This window comes from Penicillium malachiteum (assembly GCF_028827825.1).
Source record: "Penicillium malachiteum strain IBT 17515 chromosome Unknown utg000002l:1.0-8849297.0:1.0-8852440.0, whole genome shotgun sequence".
NCBI lineage: Eukaryota > Fungi > Ascomycota > Eurotiomycetes > Eurotiales > Aspergillaceae > Penicillium > Penicillium malachiteum.
In genome coordinates this window covers 8,713,853-8,732,274 of record NW_026643095.1, presented here as the reverse complement: position 1 = coordinate 8,732,274, position 18,422 = coordinate 8,713,853, and the positions used below count along the sequence as shown (strand labels likewise).

The 18,422-nt window shown below is 47.6% G+C and overlaps 10 protein-coding genes across 10 annotated transcripts; 5 read left to right on the top strand and 5 right to left on the bottom strand.

The window, feature by feature from the left end:
- Window positions 1-517: 517 nt before the first annotated feature.
- Window positions 518-2,585, top strand: N7483_006272 (uncharacterized protein; the record flags this gene model as incomplete). The annotated part of the gene is made up of 2 exons (XM_057089709.1): window positions 518-1,987; window positions 2,055-2,585. Coding segments are annotated over 2 exons (2,001 nt in total), but the record flags the coding sequence as incomplete, so codon positions are not given.
- An 882-nt stretch (window positions 2,586-3,467) lies between these two features.
- N7483_006271 (putative siroheme synthase) lies at window positions 3,468-5,213 on the top strand (the record flags this gene model as incomplete). The annotated part of the gene is made up of 2 exons (XM_057089708.1): window positions 3,468-3,792; window positions 3,850-5,213. The coding sequence occupies 2 exons, from the start codon at window positions 3,468-3,470 to the stop codon at window positions 5,211-5,213; spliced, it is 1,689 nt and encodes a 562-aa protein (XP_056949537.1).
- Window positions 5,214-5,639: 426 nt separating this feature from the next.
- On the top strand, window positions 5,640-7,122 carry N7483_006270 (uncharacterized protein; the record flags this gene model as incomplete). Its single annotated transcript, XM_057089707.1, has 4 exons — window positions 5,640-5,772; window positions 5,849-5,946; window positions 6,004-6,264; window positions 6,343-7,122. Coding segments are annotated over 4 exons (1,272 nt in total), but the record flags the coding sequence as incomplete, so codon positions are not given.
- Window positions 7,123-7,442: 320 nt separating this feature from the next.
- N7483_006269 (uncharacterized protein) lies at window positions 7,443-9,167 on the bottom strand (the record flags this gene model as incomplete). Its single annotated transcript, XM_057089706.1, has 2 exons — window positions 7,443-8,829; window positions 8,887-9,167. 2 exons carry the CDS (start codon window positions 9,165-9,167, stop codon window positions 7,443-7,445), a joined length of 1,668 nt encoding a protein of 555 aa, XP_056949535.1.
- Window positions 9,168-9,421: 254 nt separating this feature from the next.
- On the top strand, window positions 9,422-11,104 carry N7483_006268 (RNA methyltransferase, TrmH family; the record flags this gene model as incomplete). Its single annotated transcript, XM_057089705.1, has 1 exon — window positions 9,422-11,104. The coding sequence occupies one exon, from the start codon at window positions 9,422-9,424 to the stop codon at window positions 11,102-11,104; it is 1,683 nt and encodes a 560-aa protein (XP_056949534.1).
- Window positions 11,105-11,828: 724 nt separating this feature from the next.
- N7483_006267 (threonine aldolase GLY1) lies at window positions 11,829-13,095 on the top strand (the record flags this gene model as incomplete). Its single annotated transcript, XM_057089704.1, has 3 exons — window positions 11,829-11,901; window positions 11,972-12,925; window positions 12,983-13,095. The coding sequence occupies 3 exons, from the start codon at window positions 11,829-11,831 to the stop codon at window positions 13,093-13,095; spliced, it is 1,140 nt and encodes a 379-aa protein (XP_056949533.1).
- Window positions 13,096-13,418: 323 nt separating this feature from the next.
- N7483_006266 (sulfatase family protein) lies at window positions 13,419-14,924 on the bottom strand (the record flags this gene model as incomplete). The annotated part of the gene is made up of 1 exon (XM_057089703.1): window positions 13,419-14,924. One exon carries the CDS (start codon window positions 14,922-14,924, stop codon window positions 13,419-13,421), a length of 1,506 nt encoding a protein of 501 aa, XP_056949532.1.
- Window positions 14,925-15,330: 406 nt separating this feature from the next.
- Window positions 15,331-15,885, bottom strand: N7483_006265 (uncharacterized protein; the record flags this gene model as incomplete). Its single annotated transcript, XM_057089702.1, has 3 exons — window positions 15,331-15,399; window positions 15,648-15,709; window positions 15,786-15,885. The coding sequence occupies 3 exons, from the start codon at window positions 15,883-15,885 to the stop codon at window positions 15,331-15,333; spliced, it is 231 nt and encodes a 76-aa protein (XP_056949531.1).
- Window positions 15,886-16,556: 671 nt separating this feature from the next.
- On the bottom strand, window positions 16,557-17,147 carry N7483_006264 (uncharacterized protein; the record flags this gene model as incomplete). Its single annotated transcript, XM_057089701.1, has 1 exon — window positions 16,557-17,147. One exon carries the CDS (start codon window positions 17,145-17,147, stop codon window positions 16,557-16,559), a length of 591 nt encoding a protein of 196 aa, XP_056949530.1.
- Window positions 17,148-17,196: 49 nt separating this feature from the next.
- On the bottom strand, window positions 17,197-17,496 carry N7483_006263 (uncharacterized protein; the record flags this gene model as incomplete). Its single annotated transcript, XM_057089700.1, has 2 exons — window positions 17,197-17,400; window positions 17,431-17,496. 2 exons carry the CDS (start codon window positions 17,494-17,496, stop codon window positions 17,197-17,199), a joined length of 270 nt encoding a protein of 89 aa, XP_056949529.1.
- Between the last annotated feature and the right edge of the window lie 926 nt (window positions 17,497-18,422).

Sequence of the window (18,422 nt, the reverse complement as noted above, 5' to 3'; positions counted from 1 at the left end):
GGCCCATATTTTTATATGACATGTACAGTATTGTTGGTTTTCACCTACACTTATAATTAACAGTACTAGAGTCAAAAGGGAGGCTATCTCCGAGTCCGATTTCATCAAGTTGGAGTTGATCATGATGGACGTAAATCCAGCTATGTACTGTAGTAAGTCTAGCTAGGCAACTATTCGATGCAGTCCGATTCATGAAGGAAATTAAAATCATCAGAGTATAATTAAATGAAACTATCTTTCATGGGAAATACGATACGGACAATGCATATCATATCTCCGCGGAGATTTTATCTACTTCGACGCACACAGTCAACTGGTTCACTACTGTGTAATGGTGTGTGGATTTGACCAGTTGACTGTTTTATCGCCACGTGATAGATAAGCTTATCTCTGATAAGATAACTACTCCCCAAAGGCGGTGAGGTCCCTGCAATGTCGTCACAGGTTGATACTAATCAGAATCGTTGTGTTCTATTTCGTCCACATTCACCCCCTCCTCCACTTGTAACCCTCAGATATCACGGTGATCATGTCAGTGGGCGATCCCCTGACTATCCTTCCTCCTGAGATTGTCCTGCGTGTTTTGGACTTTGCCTCAATCTCTACTCTTGCCTCCTTAACTACACTATCGAGAGCATGGCACGAGTTTATCGACGTCACCCATCAAGAAGCCATTTACAGCTCGGACTCCAAGACCTCCCACCCACCGAACGTCGCCCGTGATCTCTCATTTCTGAAAGAAACCCGTACAATCTCCAAACTATTCGAAGGTACCACCTCATGGAAAGAGCTATGCAAACGCCAGACACTTCTTGCCTGCAACTGGGCCCACGCCTGTCCCATTACCCAAGAGTCAGTGCTCCAAGTCGGTAATGATCCAGTATGGCGATTCCGCCCTGACTTCAAGCGGCGTTTCTTCGTATCCACTTCTCATATTGGAGGATTGAATGTGACCGATATGGAAAGTGGTCGGATCTTATGGCGTCTGCCTTCCAGTCTTGATCGAGACGAAGATTCAGTCAGGCCATATGCTCACCTGGAGTACCAAGATGGGATAGCGGTGTTTGATCGAGAAGGTGATTCGGTGGAAGTATGGCAAGCAGACTTAGATGGTGCAACGCGGGGAGAGTTTCGGCGCATCGCAGTTTTGAACCATGATTGCCAGACCAGAGGCTTCCAACTCTCCCATGGCACGCTATGTGTAGTGTCCAACCAAGGGAAAGGCTTTGTGTATGATATGGAGCAAAGTCCTCCTCGGCTGAAAACACGCCTAAAGATCGAACATGATGCTGTTGGTCACTTGGATCAAAGCAAGGATGCCGTAATATACTCTATAGGTCAACGTGGCTATCATATCTATGATAAAGAGTCCGGTGCCTACTTGGGTGCCCTGCATCCATCCCGCTGTACGGATAGATATCACATTCGTCCACCTGCTACTCCTTCTCGTTCCGCAAGTGCAGCCCTGGCTGGCGCCGCGCGACATGGTCCCACCCATCGTATCTTCCCTCCTGGACCACCTCGCAAGGATTGCCTGACTCCAATTGACATTTTAGATGGCCCCCTTGTGACATCTCCCACAAATACGGAACAAATTTCCCATGGAGAGGATGAATGGGGTGCTGGGATGTTGAATGGCGATCTATTTGTTGGTTTTTCTCGTGCTGGGCGGGTCTTCATCTGCTCTGACTGGCGCAAAGCAATCCAAGATGAAGCCGGCTCTGCTGCCAACACCTCGATCATTGAGTGCGAGTCGGATGGTGCTAGCTTTGATCTAGGTGGTTGGTTGGCGGTCCGCAATCATCGTGTGATGTTTGAAATCCAAGACCGAATTTATATCGTGGCCCTAGATGATCAAAACAAGATCCAAACCACGAGCTCCCCTGCGCGTGCTTCATACTCTCTACTCACTAGCTCCGCACCTCAACTTGCTGTACCTGTTAGCTTCATGACCTTGTGCGACGATGCTATCATGACCACCTACACGGTACGTTCCAAGACACCTGACTCAAATGACTCTGATCTGAATCGATATGGCTGATATCGCTTCACAGACTCTTGGCTGGCGCCAAACCCTGAGCGACATTCCGGGTGATCTTGCTCAACAGCAGCACGATAACCCTGCACGAATTTTCCCAACTAAAGCCATCCGCATTGTGAGCCTTGCTCCCAACCTTGGCGGGAACTTAACCTCACGCTCCAACACAACGACTCCAGAGCATCCAGGAGTGACAAGCGACGATTCTACAGATCCTACTCGTCCCCTTCCTGATGATGCCTGGCGTTCTCAAGCAGGGCTCTTAGCTTTGATCAGCATGCTTCAGGATGATGTCGAAGATGATGAAATTGGAGAAATCTTGATAGATGATTTGCAGGGAGCAGATATTCCTGATCCCGAGTGGGAAGACATCGAGGACGAGGACGAGGACGAGGAAGTGGATGATGACGAGGATGGCGAAGATGAGCCTACAGAGGAACCTAGAGAGGAACCTAGAGAGGAACCTAGAGAAGAACCTAGAGAAGAACCTAGAGAAGAACCCATAGAAGAACCTAGAGAAGAGCGGAAATTACGACGGCGCGAGTAAATTTGACCAATTCGAAATTTGGTCAAGTCGGTAATATTAGCCATGCAGAATGATTACTTCGTGGCAGCCCTGGTGGCATTTACATCTCCCTGCCTGGTACCTCAAGCTCCAATGGTCCCTCAACTAACCAGATCGGTCTATACATATGATGCATCGTACTCGATTCGCTTCTATCAATAGCCATGGGTAAATACTTGGATATGAATCTGGTATCGGTGCCATATCCTGAATAGAGTGATCAATTTAGACTATGCCAATGCCATATCAATAGATCTTCCACCGTCAACTGGTGTATAATAGTAGTATGGAGGGGTATACATTATACTGCCGGTAATTGCCCCGCGGCAATAGTACTACCGCCTTCTACTTCTGGATGAGACCCCTGCTGACATCATCATGTAGCAATCACGCCATCTCGCGTTAAACCGCATTAGGACATATCCAATTGTATGCTTAAAAAAAAGAAGCGAAAAAAAATCATAATAATAAATAGAGTCATAGTAATTATAATAAAAAAATATGTGGGAGAAGATTCACGTTTTTTCAAATCTTCGATTTGACTCATAATCTCCTAGTCAATTTGCTTCAAATTCGTGGTGATTTGTCCAACAGTGGCGTTGACTGATTCCCCAGCCTTTGCTTATCGGTCCACCTTATCACCAATCGTGACAGGCCTTTTACTCATTCCGGAGGTACTCTTCAGTCCATTCTCCGCGGAAACACTTCGACCTGCAGATTGAAGATATAGGACCATTGGCCTTGTCCGTATTCAAAGTTTTGCCTCGTATATACTATTGACTGGCTGCATCCTCAAAATTCGGATCTATCAGGCCTTATATTGAACTCGTGGCGACGCATACTACACTGTCAACGTCCAAAGACATGAAGAGCACCACAGATAGCCCTGGTGCTGCGGTGCCATTGATGACCGCATGGAATGTCGAGTCTCAGATTCACCTGATCATCGGTGCCAATTCTCTGGCCGCTGCACGGTGTGCTAAGAGCCTTGAAGCGGGCGCTCAGCCTATCATCATTGCGCCGGAAACCGTTGACGTCCATTTCACTCTAGCAGAACACATTGCTAGTGAGAAAGTCCAATGGGTACGCCGTGACTTTCAGGACGATGATTTGAAGAATTTAGGTCGGGAAGAAGTAGATCGGGTGGTTGATGCAGTTTTTGTCACCTTGGGTGCAAACCATCCAACAAGTAAGTTACGATGCGGCAACAATAATGCCTTTCTCAATTACTAACCAGTAATGCCAGGTTCGCATATATCAAGTCTGTGCCGACGGCTGAGAATCCCGGTCAATGTGACAGATGCACCGGATCTATGCTCGTTCACTTTGCTTTCCACTTATTCAGATGGTCCGCTGCATATCGGAATTACCACATCTGGGCGAGGTTGCAAGATTGCATCTCGGCTCCGGAGAGAGATTGCTGCTTTCCTACCGCCTAACCTGGGCGCTGCTATTGATCGACTTGGATCCGTACGCCGCCGACTATGGGAAGAAGATCACGCCGCTGGCCGTACAGATGCGGCCCTTGAAGGCGATGACGACGATATTATAGGCCAGAAGCACACCTTCAATACATTGGTCACAGAGGATGATGTAGCTGCAGCAAAGACAAGGAGGACGCGCTGGCTTTCCCAGATTTGCGAATATTGGCCTCTTCGAAAGCTCGTCTCTATTACGGATGCCGACATGGATGAAATTCTCAAAGCCTATTCATCTGGTCAAAGCCAGGACTCGGAGACACATATCGCCAACAGTATCTCTAAAAAGGGCAAGATTGTGCTCGCGGGCTCCGGTCCAGGTCACCCAGATCTTCTCACACGTGCCACATATAACGCCATCCAAAATGCGGACCTCATCCTAGCAGATAAGCTTGTGCCATCTCCGGTTCTAGACTTGATTCCTCGTCGAACTGAAGTTCATATCGCTCGCAAGTTCCCCGGAAATGCGGATCAGGCACAAGAAGAATTCTTGCAAATGGGTCTAGCCGCACTGCGAAAGGGACGCCAAGTACTCCGACTCAAGCAAGGAGACCCGTATCTCTATGGTCGTGGAGCTGAGGAATTCGAATTCTTCCGAGGTGAAGGATACATTCCCATTGTTCTTCCGGGTATCACTAGTGCCATGAGTGCCTCTCTCTTCGCCGATATCCCAGCAACGCACCGAGGTGTTTCCGATCAAGTGCTCGTCTGTACTGGAACAGGCAGAAAGGGTGCTGCACCAAACCCTCCTACCTATGTTCCCACTCAGACAGTTGTGTTCCTGATGGCACTTCACCGTCTTTCTGCCCTGATTGAGTCCCTTACTACACCATTCGCTGAGGAGGTAACAAATTCACGGGCTCTTTGGCCTAAGGAGACACCTTGTGCTATCGTTGAGCGGGCATCATGCCCTGATCAACGAGTTGTTCGGTCTACCTTGGAGCATATTTGCCAAGCATTTGAGGCAGCAGGATCACGGCCACCAGGACTGTTGGTTGTTGGAGCTAGCTGTCACGTTCTACACAGCCCGAACGGCCAAAAATGGGCCATTGAGGAGGGATTTTCTGGTCTTGATGGACTAAATGGGGAGTTAGATGCCATATCAGTGGCATTGAATGAGATTGAGAAGTGATTTGGCATCCAGAACCATTGTATACTGCATATTGAACGGAGTTATGAGGATTATGTATCATGATATAGACAAGATCGAATACCCACATTGGAATGAAGAATTCTACTATTGAATCATCTCTCTCACATGACTTTTGAAATTTTACTCACTCCAAGTTGTAATCTCTTCAATTTCCATGTTCAAATGATGGTGACTCAGGAGGGCTACCAGTCAACTGGTTCCGGTGTACAGATTCTGTTCCAATTCCGGTAGACCCACCATGTCACCAACAGGGCGTGAAAAAATTGGAGAGGCAAAAAAACCCCTAAAGATCGTCCTACTAAGTGTTAGCTTGCAATTTGCTAAGCTTTTTTTCGGGCGCCCAGAATAAATTGAGGTTGTGTTGAGTCTCCTATTGAATAAATCTGCACCAAAATTTCTTCCAGTATGGAGACAATGGAAATCTCCTCCCAGGAGGATCTCGCCGAACAGCACGATGTCAATTTGCCACCAGTTGATACAGGCAAGGGAGCATGGCTGTTCTTAGCCGCATGTTTTATGATTGAGGCTTTGATATGGGGTTCGTTTTAATTTCAACACATATTGATCATTCTCAGAAACAAATCTAATATCAATTTTTTTTCAATCCTCTACAGGTTTCACATTTTCTTATGGTATTTTCCAAGACTACTACAGTACTCATGAGCCCTTCAAGAGCTCAGGTGATATTGCTATTGTTGGAACCTGCGCCATGGTAAGCTAGTCAAGACTTTTCAATTGCAACTTTATGCAGAGCTAACTTTTGTGATAGGGTGTCTCATACATGCTACTGCCTGTCGCTTTCATTCTTCTACAGGCAATTCCTCGCCTCAAGCTATGGGCTGCACCAATTGGTTTCATAATCATGTGCCTGGCACTTTCACTCAGTTCTTTTGCAAAGAATACTACCGATCTCATTCTATCTCAGGGAATTGCATATGGTATTGGCGCCAGTCTAGCATATGCTCCCACGATTGTGTTCATGGAAGACTGGTTTGTTCGCAGAAAGGGGTTAGCATTTGGAATTATGTGGGTAAGTAATACTTCTATATCTCAAATCTCGTTCTCAGTTAGTATTTCTGTCACGGTTCAAAACTAACGTGGCTTACAGGCTGGTACTGGTCTTTCTGGCGTCATTCTTCCCATCCTTTTGCAGTGGATGCTGGATACCTATGGACATAAAACCGCATTACGTGCCTGGTCCATCATTCTCTTGGTAATGGGAGGTCCATTGCTGTTCTATCTTCGTCCTCGTCTTCCAATCTCTCGTGCATCGCACACTCGACCCTTTGACTTCCGATTCCTTATGAATTCTACTTTCCTGATCTATGAATCCGGGAACATCCTGGAAGCCATGGGTTACTTCCTTCCAACCATCTATCTCCCCACTTATGCCAAAAGTCTGGGAGCTAATACCTTCGAGTCTACTCTCACTGTCATGTTATTCAATCTAGCATCTGTGTTTGGGTGTGTGATTATGGGCACAATGGTAGATCGTTACCACGCCACAACATGCATCCTGGCTTCGACCGTGGGCAGCACTGTTGCTGTATTTTTGATCTGGGGTCTCTCAGATACCCTTGCTCCGCTCTACATTTTCTGTATCTTCTATGGTCTATTTGCCGGTTCATTCACTTCTACCTGGCCGGCAGTTGTCAACGAGATTAAGAAGAAGAGTGTGTATGCGGATCCTAGCATCATCTTTGGCCTTTTGTCAACCGGGAGAGGAATTGGCAATATCGTCAGTGGTCCGTTGAGTGGAGCTCTTCTGGATAGTAAGGCTTGGGAAGGAGTGGCTTCAAAAGGCTATGGTACTGGTTACGGGCCTTTGATTGTTTTCACTGGTGTTTCTGCACTTTTGGGTGGTCTGGGTGTAGTTGCGAGATCGACAGTACGCTCCTCCTAACCTTAGATGAGGTAGAGAAAAAGGAGTGACAGTTTGAAAAGTCCTGTATAGATCGTTTCTTATGAATAGAATTTAGATGCAAATCATTACTCACAGATTGAAGTCTGTATTCTACTCTGTCCACTGCCAAATGTGAGACAGACTTGGTCGGGTTGCGAATTGTATGGATACAATGTGTTATTCTGACAGGCTACCGCCGAGTTGAATCATAAGGGCTATGTGCCACCGAAATTGTGTATATTGTACAATGCCCCCAAGTGTCATGAGGGAGGCTTTCTCCATTCCATTTCACCACATATTGGCAATTATCGACCGTCATCAGTCTCCATTGCTTCCTCTCGCTGCATAGCTCTCCGAGTCATAGCGTCCCGCGCTGCGACTTTGGCTTTGCGCTTTTCCTCTGCAGTCAATGTAGGTTCTCCCGTCGTGCCATCATTATCCTGGATTCGATTTGATGCGTAGTCATTCTTCGGCGATTCCTGCTCGCCGCTGACACCATTCTCTGAGCCATCTTGGACAGAAGAGTCCATCTTCGTTGATTCGGAGTCAATGGGCTCTATGGGAAGAATAGACCGTGAACGCGTGCTTCGTCGAACACGACCACCGCGACTACCGCGACTGGGTTGACTTGTAATTGGGTTGGATGTAGGAACTTGAGCGGAAAAGCTAGACTCATTGCCCTCCTCCGAGCCTGCTGGAGGACCGCTGGGTGACTGATCAATGGCAGATTTGGTGGCTTGGCCTTCAGACTTCCGTGGCCGGCCAGCTCGGCGGCGCTTTTTCTCCCCGTTTGTTGCTGACTCGGGCGGCTCCACGGCGGACTGTGTGATTCTCAAGCGTTTGGATGGACTTGGCTGTGCAGTATCTGTATGTTCATCGGCCGCACTCAGGTTTATGTTTGGGTCGTGGTTCTCAAGCTGGAGACTAGGAGCAACGGGAGCCGGCTGTTGTTGATTTTGGCTGCTGCTTGGGAAATTCGAATTCTTGATTGGAAGACGGACCAGATATGTTGGTGCATTGGCCAAAGGCAGATCATCAATCATATCTTCTTCCCCAAACGAGTCAGCGACCGTACGCGCAGCGCCATGAGGAAATGCATCGGGCCATGTACGTTTTCTCCCAGCCTGAAGCAACCCAGGGCTTTGGACTTCCGGGAGTGTGCTGTGACCCGTATGCAAGTAATCGAGATTCTGTGGTTCCCGCGTCTCCATGAACCTATTCTTCAACTTCAAGGCCTCGATCTCCAGCTTTAATTTCTCAATCTCGTCGGATTTGGACTTCAGCTCCTTTAGCACAGTTGTGATCATGTCGAATCCGTGGCTATGGAGATTTCCATTTTCGCCCACATGGTTGGTGTTTCCATGAAGTTCGATACGGAGCTCGGTGAACGAGTGTTTTAAATCCGTCATGGTATCCTGCAAGTGATTCACCGAATTCGAGATTTGATCGATACTGCGTCCCTGATGCTGCATGTGCTGTTTCATGGCTGGATCCGCCGTTGCCATCGGAGAGCCAGATGCGCCGCTAGGTACTAACGCACCTTCAGTAGGGAAATCGAAATCTTGGTGGGAGGGTTCTTTCGGAGGACAGAGGAATCGTTCGAGGGCACCCTCCTTGAAGAGGGGTTCTGCGGTTCGCATGGTCACAACCTCCCTAAATGCTACTCGTGACATCTTCCAAAATATGTTGGGCCTGGAAATACAGTCAGCATGTTCAGTCGCGGGCCACACCGGGGGCCATTCCACCTACCCATTGTCCAAAGTGCATAGAGCGCCCAACTTCTGTTGGCACAGTTTACAAGTGACCTCTTGAGTAGTTCGACCTCGTAATAAGTGCATATCCGGCGTCTGAGGAATTTGTTTCTTGTCTGGCGAAATGGAGATCCGGTTGAAGTTCACACTTAGCCATGCTGTCGCAAGAGAGTAGGCATTTGATAGTTTTGCCCACTCATTCTCTAGCACCGCCAAAGAACTTGAACATCGAGAGCACTGACATAATATGGCGGGGCGTGTCAGGCCGGCGAGATCCATAGCTAACCCAGGAGCAAGGGATACACCTTAAGTGACAGACTCTTGTCACAGGTGAAGCTTGCACAATTTCATGATGGAGCAATATGCGCGCTACGGAGCGGGACTCGCAACCGCTGAGTCAGCGGTCCAGACTTCGGTCACGTTACTCCAATCCTTATCGATAAGAAGAAAAACATGAATCTCGTGATTTTTTTGTTTACAGAGTACATTTACACAGGAGAGAAGCAAGTTCATTTCTCTCTGATATATTCAACATGCATCGCTGGATTTTACGGCCAGCAATTGGTGCACGTGTGTGTCAAGTTACCACCCAGGCACGATGCACCTTGATCCGACAAGCCTCCTTAAATTCTGCCATTGGCCGCGGAATTCGCAGGTCTGAGTACCGGCCAAGGGACTCAGAGTCTACAGATGATCGTCAAAGATCGCGCCGTGACGAGACACGGACTCCGAGCAGGAGATTCTCAGAAAGGCAAGATTCCCGAGAACAAAGACCTTTCAGGGAGAGAAGATTCTCGGACAATCGTGGTTCCAATGAAGACAGACCTCAACGGGAGAGGAGGTTCTCGGACAATCGTGGTTTCAATGAAGACAGACCTCAACGGGAGAGGAGGTTCTCTGAAAATCGAGATTCCAGAGAACAGAGACCTTACAGAGAGAGGGCATTCCCTGAAGATCGAGATTCTAAGGATCAGAGACCTCATAGGGACAGAAAATCCTTTGATGAAGGTGAATTCATTCGGAGCGGCAATTTCCGAGGTCTGCCCCTAGAGCACCAGGCTCGGGGGCAATCAAGATGGAAACAAGAGAACTCTTTCCCCGATTCGATGCCACCAAGACCGAGATCCCCCACGACCAAATCGCGAGCGCACCGAATCACAGAAACCATGCCAGAACGCGTCAAGGACAATGTCAAAGTCCCCGACTCGATTCCCTACACCACTCCGGCGTCCGAGTTCATCTACGGTACGAGTGCGGTTGAGGCTGCCCTTCGATGCAGTCGACGACAGCTTTACAAGCTTTACGTATACCAGGCTGCCGGTGAGGATCTCAGCCCAGCGAAGATGGCTCTGCGCAAGCTGGCCTTGTCAAAGAATATTGCTATCAAGATGGCCTTTGCAGGGTGGGATCGACTCTTGGACAAAATGAGTGCTGGAAGACCGCATAATGGATGCATCCTGGAGGCATCTCCTTTGCCCAAACTGCCTGTGCGGGCTTTGGCTGCCATTCCCAGCGCGACTGAGAGTCATTTCCAAGTGGAATTGGCACCTCAAACACGAGAGGAAGCACTGGTCAACGGTACGGATGATCGCATTCCAATTATTCAGCCTGAATCATCAACACGCGAAGATAAAACTCCACGATTCCCGGTGGCATTGCTTCTTGACGGAGTCGTCGATCCCGGTAACATGGGTGCGATCATCAGATCCGCGTATTACCTTGGAGTCGATGCGATCATTTTTGCGGGTCGCAATTCGGCACCCCTTTCGCCTGTTACACTCAAAGCATCTGCCGGCGCGGCGGAAAACATGACGCTCCTTCATGTCAAGAATGAAGTTGATTTCATTCAGCGATCGCAGGCCAATGGCTGGCGATTCTATGCTGCCGACGCCCCAGGTCCAGATGCTACACACATCAGCCGAGTGGAGCCTGATGGTGCTCGCAACAGCGGTGGTCTTCTCGCCACGCAATCTCCAAGTGTCCTCATGATGGGCAGTGAAGGCTCCGGACTCAGCACGCATATCAAATCGCATGCGGATGCCATCGTCAGTATCCCCGGCGCTCGACACAGCGCTGATCTGGGTGTCCGATCCGATCCCGCACGCATCGATAGCTTGAACGTCAGTGTGGCTGCCGCCCTCCTGATGGAAATGTTCCTGCGCACCCCTCTTGTCCTATCTGAGCCCCTCAAGAAGGTCAAGGAGAAGATGTGGTGAGCAACTGTACTATATTTTGTGATGAAGTTCGCATATCTATGATACCTCTGTATAATATAAACCCTCGATGTCTGTACAATACTTTGTTTTATTCTCTATTTCATCAATTCATACCTACACTCAGTCTGTCTAGTAGACCCCAACGCTTCAATAGTAGTACTACTACCTATGTAGTATTTCGAACTGCACCTGTGGACAGACTCGGACTCGGAGTTACAGTGCTAGTAGAAATTGATAAATTTGCCAGTGAGTAGTAGTACTAGTAGTACTACTATTATTACCTCTGTAGGGAGTGGTGGTGGTGGTGACGGCCTCCAGGGCTTCCATCATTACTATATATACTAGTCTGCAGTCCTGCATGTGACCTGCAGGAGGTTTCTTCAAGTTTAAGTTCACTAGTACTGGGTTGGCATTAATCCCAACAGTAGCAGTGAATTCAAGTTCAAGGCAACTCATTCATCTCACATCAATCTCTTTAAATTGTTTTATCTGATCTAAGAGCTCTACTGGAAATAAGATCCCCGCTTGAACATCATGTGACGGGGTTGCTTCCCCGCGTTTTATCTCGGAGTCCTTTATCTTGAAGGCCCACAAGAACATGACTCACCTCTTTCGCAGATTAGCACGCTCATCGGTGGCATTGAGACCAACTCTGCAATTCTACCCTGCCTTCATCCGTCCTAAGACTGCGAAGGTTCACCTATCCACCTATTCTACCGACACAATGGCCAACCCCTCGGTAGCCCTCGGCCAGACTAGCTGGCATGGAGCCGGCGCGGCAGAGTTTGACTTGAGAAGTAAGATTTGACCCTTCAGGCTGATTTACATGAGAGTACTGATCATAACTGACGCGTTTTGTACAAATAGGTGACACAATGACCAAACCCACTCCTTCAATGCTCAACGCTATCTGTCAGACCACGCTACTGGACGATGTCTTCAATGAGGACCCAACAACCAATGAGTTACAAAGCTATGTCGCCCAAAGAACCCAGCATGAGGATGCCCTGTTAGTGCTGTCGGGCACAATGGGTAACCAGGTGGCCATTCGCTCCCATCTGACCCAGCCGCCTTATGCTGTGCTCTGCGACCACAGGGCTCATATCATCTGCTACGAGGCCGGCGGCGTCAGCCTGTGGACTGGTGCTACAGTACAGACAGTTGTACCGAAGAATGGCATTCACCTGACCTTGGAGGATGTCAAGAAATATGCAGTACTCGACGACAACATCCACCATTGCCCGACAAAGCTGATCAGCTTGGAAAATACTCTAGATGGGATGGTGATGCCGCTAGCAGAAGCTCGAAGGATCGTTGAGTGGGCTCACGCAAATGACATCAAGGTGCATTTAGATGGTGCACGACTGTGGGAGGCTGTGGTGTCTGGGGCTGGAAGTCTCTCGGACTATACCAGTCTGTTTGACAGTGTCAGTCTATGCTTCTCCAAGGGGCTAGGAGCCCCCATTGGAAGCATCCTTGTCGGTTCCAAAGAGCTCATCAAAAAGGCACGTTGGTTCCGCAAATCAATTGGCGGTGGTACACGCCAAAGTGGTGTCTTTGCCTCCGCCGCCAGGGTAGCCATAGATGAGACGTTCGGAACCGATTCTCATGGCAAGACTGGTCAGCTTTTTGGGACTCATGAAAAGGCTAAGCGTATTGGAGAGATGTGGACCAGCCGTGGTGGTAAACTGCAGTATCCAGTTCACACTAACATGGTCTGGCTGGATCTGGAGGCCTCTGGAGTAGGACCCAATGACATGGCCACGATTGGCGAAGAGTTAGGATTAAAGCTCCTTGGAGGACGTATAGTAGTCCACTACCGTAAGTCACTTTCGATTTTCCCTGCCTTTGCTTGAACACATTGTTAACTTCTTACAGAGGTATCGGACGAAGCAATTTCTCGTCTCGAACGGGTGTTCGACACCGCAATGAAGGGAGATTTTCAGCGCAGTGAAGACCAAAGCAAGCCCTATGGTAGCAGTAAGCCATAGGTAAGCCTCGATTTCTATAAATACTGGTATAGTATGATGAAGCCTATAGATGAGAATTGGTCATCGACCTCATGCCAAAAGATCCGTGCTTTTTTGTTTATCTCTTGATCTCGCTGACTTGAGAACGCCTGCGCAAACATTTACAAGCTGAATAAAATGACCTTCGCTCGCCTGTGGAAATATTTACTATTAATACTTATCCATTATGATACAACGAATAGAATTTGACATCTCTTTACTTGACACAAAGGTTCTTGCATCCATGGCGATTGATTTATGACTCGTTCCCAAAAGAGGAACCCCGAAATTTGGCATCGAAATACTCAAATACAAAGAGGTTCCGATAACCACGCAGGTTTCAAGCTGGGACTAGCTATCCCCCAAGCGAAATTAGCGGCAAACTTGGGCTGATCCTTACTTTGAGGCAAAGCAGCATCAAAGTTCCATCGATCTGGAACCTCCAACCCAGCATCGAGATGATGTCGAACCAAAAGCATGGAAACACCATCACGATAGAGCCAGACATCTTCAGTGCGCCCCTGCCATTCCTCCATCGCCGCCCGCATTCTTTCAAGAACGGATTTGTACACTGGGTCTTTGACTAGATTGCGGATCTCATCCGGATCATCTTGGATATCGTATAGTTCTTCTGCAGGACGGAAGAAGTAGTCTTTCAGTGCGCGAGACCCAATCATCTTGGGGCTATTCTCTGAATTACGAATCTCCTCCCATGTTAAGGAACCATAAATATCTGCAGCGAATGGAAAGTCCAGTCTCCAAGCGATATTCCGATGATACTTGAATTGACGGTCCCGCATGAAACGAGTAGGCCAATAGTTGGTGATTTCATGGAATGTATGCGAGCCAAAAACGCGATCCCAACCATCTATTTGACGCCGCTCAGAGATAATAGAAAGGAATGATCGACCAAGACGAGCCGGGCTCTCAGGACTGGGATGTTGAGCCCAGTCGAGAAGAGTTGGCAAAATATCAACATATGAAATCATGTTTGGGTTGACCACGCCAGCTAGAGATCCTGGACACTTCATGATCATGGGAAGGCAGACACCCGCATCATACAGTGTCGTCTTTGAGTTAATGAATGGCGGTCCGTTATCGCTCACGAAGAGAACAAGCGTATCGTCATCGAGACCACTCTTTTTAAGTCCCTCCAAAACCATTCCAACGCCTTGATCAAGGCGAGAGATCGACTTGTAATATTCCGCAAACTCATAACGCACCTTGGGCAGATCATTGACAAAAGGTGGAATCTCGACGTCCTCGGGGGAGTAATCAATCCTCTTCACGCGAGGGTCATATTGGCCATCATTACCAAACCCAGCACGAGTCAGGTCTCTATGTGGATCAATGAAACCAATTGTCAAGAAGAATGGTTGATTGCCTGACTTGAACTGTTCAAAGAACGTGGTAGCCTGATCAGCAACGGACGCGACATCTCGAATATCACTTTCGGCTCGCATATCCCAGGGATAGACAGAAGATGGGCCGACATGGACCTTGCCAATAAGGCCAGTAGTATAGCCGTGTTGCGAAAACAGTGCAGGGGCAGTTTGAACATGATCAAATGTGGTGAAATGATGCCTTCCGTTGTGGAGTCCATACTGCCCATTTTGGTGGGTGTGTAGCCCGGTATAGATGACCGAGCGACTAGCACTACAAGATGCGGTGCTGGTGAATGCTTGATCGAATATGGTGCCATCGGCAGCTAGCTGATCAAGATGAGGTGTTTGGATCTTGGTGTTACCGTAACAGCCCAGTTGCTTACCGAGATCATCGGCGATCATCAATAGAATGTTTCGTTTGGGCATACTGCAAATCTGGGTGAGTATAACTGGCTTCTGTTTCTGATTTTACTTTCCATGAAACCCCTTGTTCGACGATTGGAGTTACTTAAATTTCTCATCTGAAGATGAAAATAGAACGGATATCGGCTTCACAGCCGGGCACTACGGCGGGTATCGCTTCGGCTCTCGCCGTGCTGTCTACCTTAACGTTGGCTTGAGACAAGTTCAATTCTGAACTAGCAGACATTAATACTTCGAAGTTTGAACCCTTCAAAATCTTAGCAGCGTCTTCATATGATGATCCTAACAGCTCTAGGCCTGTCTGCTTTGGCTAAAACAAAGTCTTCAGACTTGAAATTGAAGTTAGAACTCATCACTATGTTTCAAGTCACTATGTCCCTAATATTCTCTACATTCACAGCAACACTGTCTAACTAGCTGATGACCAGGTGTTCTTGCTCTCGCTCTTCTTGATTGGCGAGTACAAGAGATCGATAAGCTATAATGGAGATTATCAGTTGTGCTTTGAGTGAAGGGGATAGGGGCAGATATCAAGTAATGCTTACCCATTCATCCATTAGCCACTCAGTTTGAATCTGTGAAGCCACCGCGTCCAATTGATCTGAAATTAATTTTATTCTTAGCAGTCGTCATCGCTGACACGTAATGCGATATGCATGGAAATTGATTGCCAGTCTTACCTGGAGCGACAAATGTCACGTTGGAAATCCTTTCGTCCTTACTTACACCTTCCAGGAACTCCGTCGCCCGGTATAATGAGCCGATTTGACCGATGATGAACTTGTCACCTACAAGGTCAGCATTTTTTATCGATTAACACTCGCAAAGAACAAGCAATGTAGCAAAGGGTAAGGTAACACTCACTCTCCCGAGGAAGTCCGACACTTTCTAAGCGATCGCCACATTCAGCAATAGTGTCCGCAAGAGTCGACCTTGGTTCCGGCTCAGGAACTCCATCCGTCATGATGAAAATAATTACCGGTCTCTTGAGGTTATTAGGCAGCTTTTCTTCAAACCTGTACCTATGGGAGTGTCATCGCCCCATGTTAGAGGCCGAATTACTTCGACTAATTCCTCATATCGGAGGCTGTCAGGATTTGATATCTCCTGATTGATGAAACGTAGATAAACGCCATCACCCTCAGGTAGCATCTGAGTGGTAATTCGAGCAATTATACCGATGAGTCTTATTTGGCATTCCCAACGGTCGTGACGTTTCATTGAGGCACTATCATCTTACATTAAAAATGTCAGCACGAAAGGGATATTTAAATTTGCACCACATTGCATGTAAACTCACCACAGTAAAGGATCTGTTGATGCATGGTTATTTGAACTGTCTCTGATAAAATATCCTTGCTACCAAGGGGCGTAATCGGGCTATCGGCCAGAAGTGCAGCTTTGTCTGCCAGCTCTTCAATAAACTTCAGATTGTTCTTGAAGAACTGTCCGGCATCGGTATTTTGGAAATCTTTTTCACCTCGTCATGAATTCTGGCTCGAGCATCGGTGAAAGTCGAAGGATAAGCATGAAAAAGTCGAGCCGACGAGGCTTCATGGCTTATTGGCTACCTGGTGGATTGTTGGCCATTACCGTGGAACTCTCGTTCCCTTCGCCACGAGCCATCAGTTGAAACTAATCAGCCATATATTTCGGTTTTTTCATACTACCTGAAAGTCGATCAGTCATGTCTTCTGTCAATTGCTGTTGCTGCTCATCAAGTTGGGGGGACTTTTCTTGAGAATCTGACCCAGTGATGCTTCCCGAATCTGTGGCCGGCGATGGAATTCTAGAAAACATCGATGAAGGCTCTGACTGGGAGCTGTCGATCTCGAAATATGAGTTAAGCTTGAAATCAGCACCGCATGCCTCATCATCGTCTTCCTCATCAAACCCTTCTCTCGGCGCCCAGGGCAGTGATCTTAACGAGAATGAGTGAATATGCTCAGCGGTATGATCAAGAAAAACCTTTTGATCCTCGCTTTCAAAGAAACAAAGAGGACAGTTGGAAATTGTGAAAGGGAGTGTTCGCCGCCATGCTGAGAGAAGTATAGGTATTTGCCGTGGCCCAACTCTTTTGCCATGTTGTTGCTCAAGGTGGGCGACAAACTTGGTGGGCTTCTCGAATATAGCTTGGATGCCTTTCTGGGAACATGCCTGGCATACCCATTGCTCGTTTCCGCCGTGATCCTTCTCCATCTGACCGAGCCATGCTTCCCTTGTCATATAAAAAAGCCTCAGCCTTATGACAGCCCTCTAATATACAGGTATAAGGTCAGATATCTCCCATTAGGTGCTTTCTGTAGAGCGAAAGAACGGATAAGGGAAGGAAACCATCGATGAGGTGGATAACCTTCCTTCCAAAGGGTCCCTCGTGCTGCTGCAATAGGAAGGCTTTGACAGCAACAAGGGCACGTGAAGAGCATTTGCCAATCATTGAGTAATGGAGCTTTGGGATATGAAATTCGCGAGCTTGTGGCTGAAACAATGTTGTTGTACCTCTAGTTACCGGATTAGGTGGAACCACGATTTGTTCATCCACTACTGTGGCAGTGGTTGTACTTTGAGTTTCCATGTTCTTGTATGCATCTTCCCCCCGAGAAGGCGGAGATTCTACCCCAGTATCTGGGGATAAGGACCTATTCACAATTGTTGGTGTCTTATCCAATATTGTTAGTTTGTGTTTTGAAGAGGAGCCCAGCTTTTGAGCATGTTTCTGGGCGTAGATAAATCGATTTCTTCGTCTCAAGTTGGCATCGAGGAGACGTACTTGGATTGAAGTCAATTGCGTGGAGCCAATTTGCCGGATACTTGATTCTGAAGTTCCAAACTCATTAGGATGCACTAGAAGAAGTAATTCAAGATGCCGGCGCATTGATATTAAACGATGTGCTGTCTACCCTTTGAAGTCGAGAGCGCGTGCCAGCTTTTCGAATCGCAAGAGTAAGCTTTGTGAGTTCGTCCAGACTGTGCTCAACTTCTTTCATTCTATCAATAAGCTCTCCATCAGATAGCTCTATCGTAGTGCCACCTGCATAGACTCCGGCCCCTAGTAAGAACAAACATCAGAAATCCAAAACATGAAAAGGTAAAGCCTCCAAATGCGTGAGAGAGCTTGTCTAGATGACATAGATGTATACCTCTTTCTATACATCTCTGTATGAGGACCTTTAGCATCAACACAGATTCACAATAACAGTGTGTGCTTCCGGATTTGCTGTCAGTCGATGATCTAACGACGCTTTACCCTGAATATGGGCACCTGCGCCACCAGACCACATATTGCAGTCCGCCAATCTATTCTCGGCCCATTCTTGTATCATTAGTCGTGGAACTGATATAGCTTCTCTAAGGATTTGCCGACATTCTCCAGCCGCCTCAAGAATTGTCATGCTTTCAGCCGTATTTAAGTGCTGGTGGGCATGTACTAGGGAAGCTACTCGCATTCAAAAAAATATCGGGTTGAGGTACACTGCCCAGGTTTATTCATATACACCATCA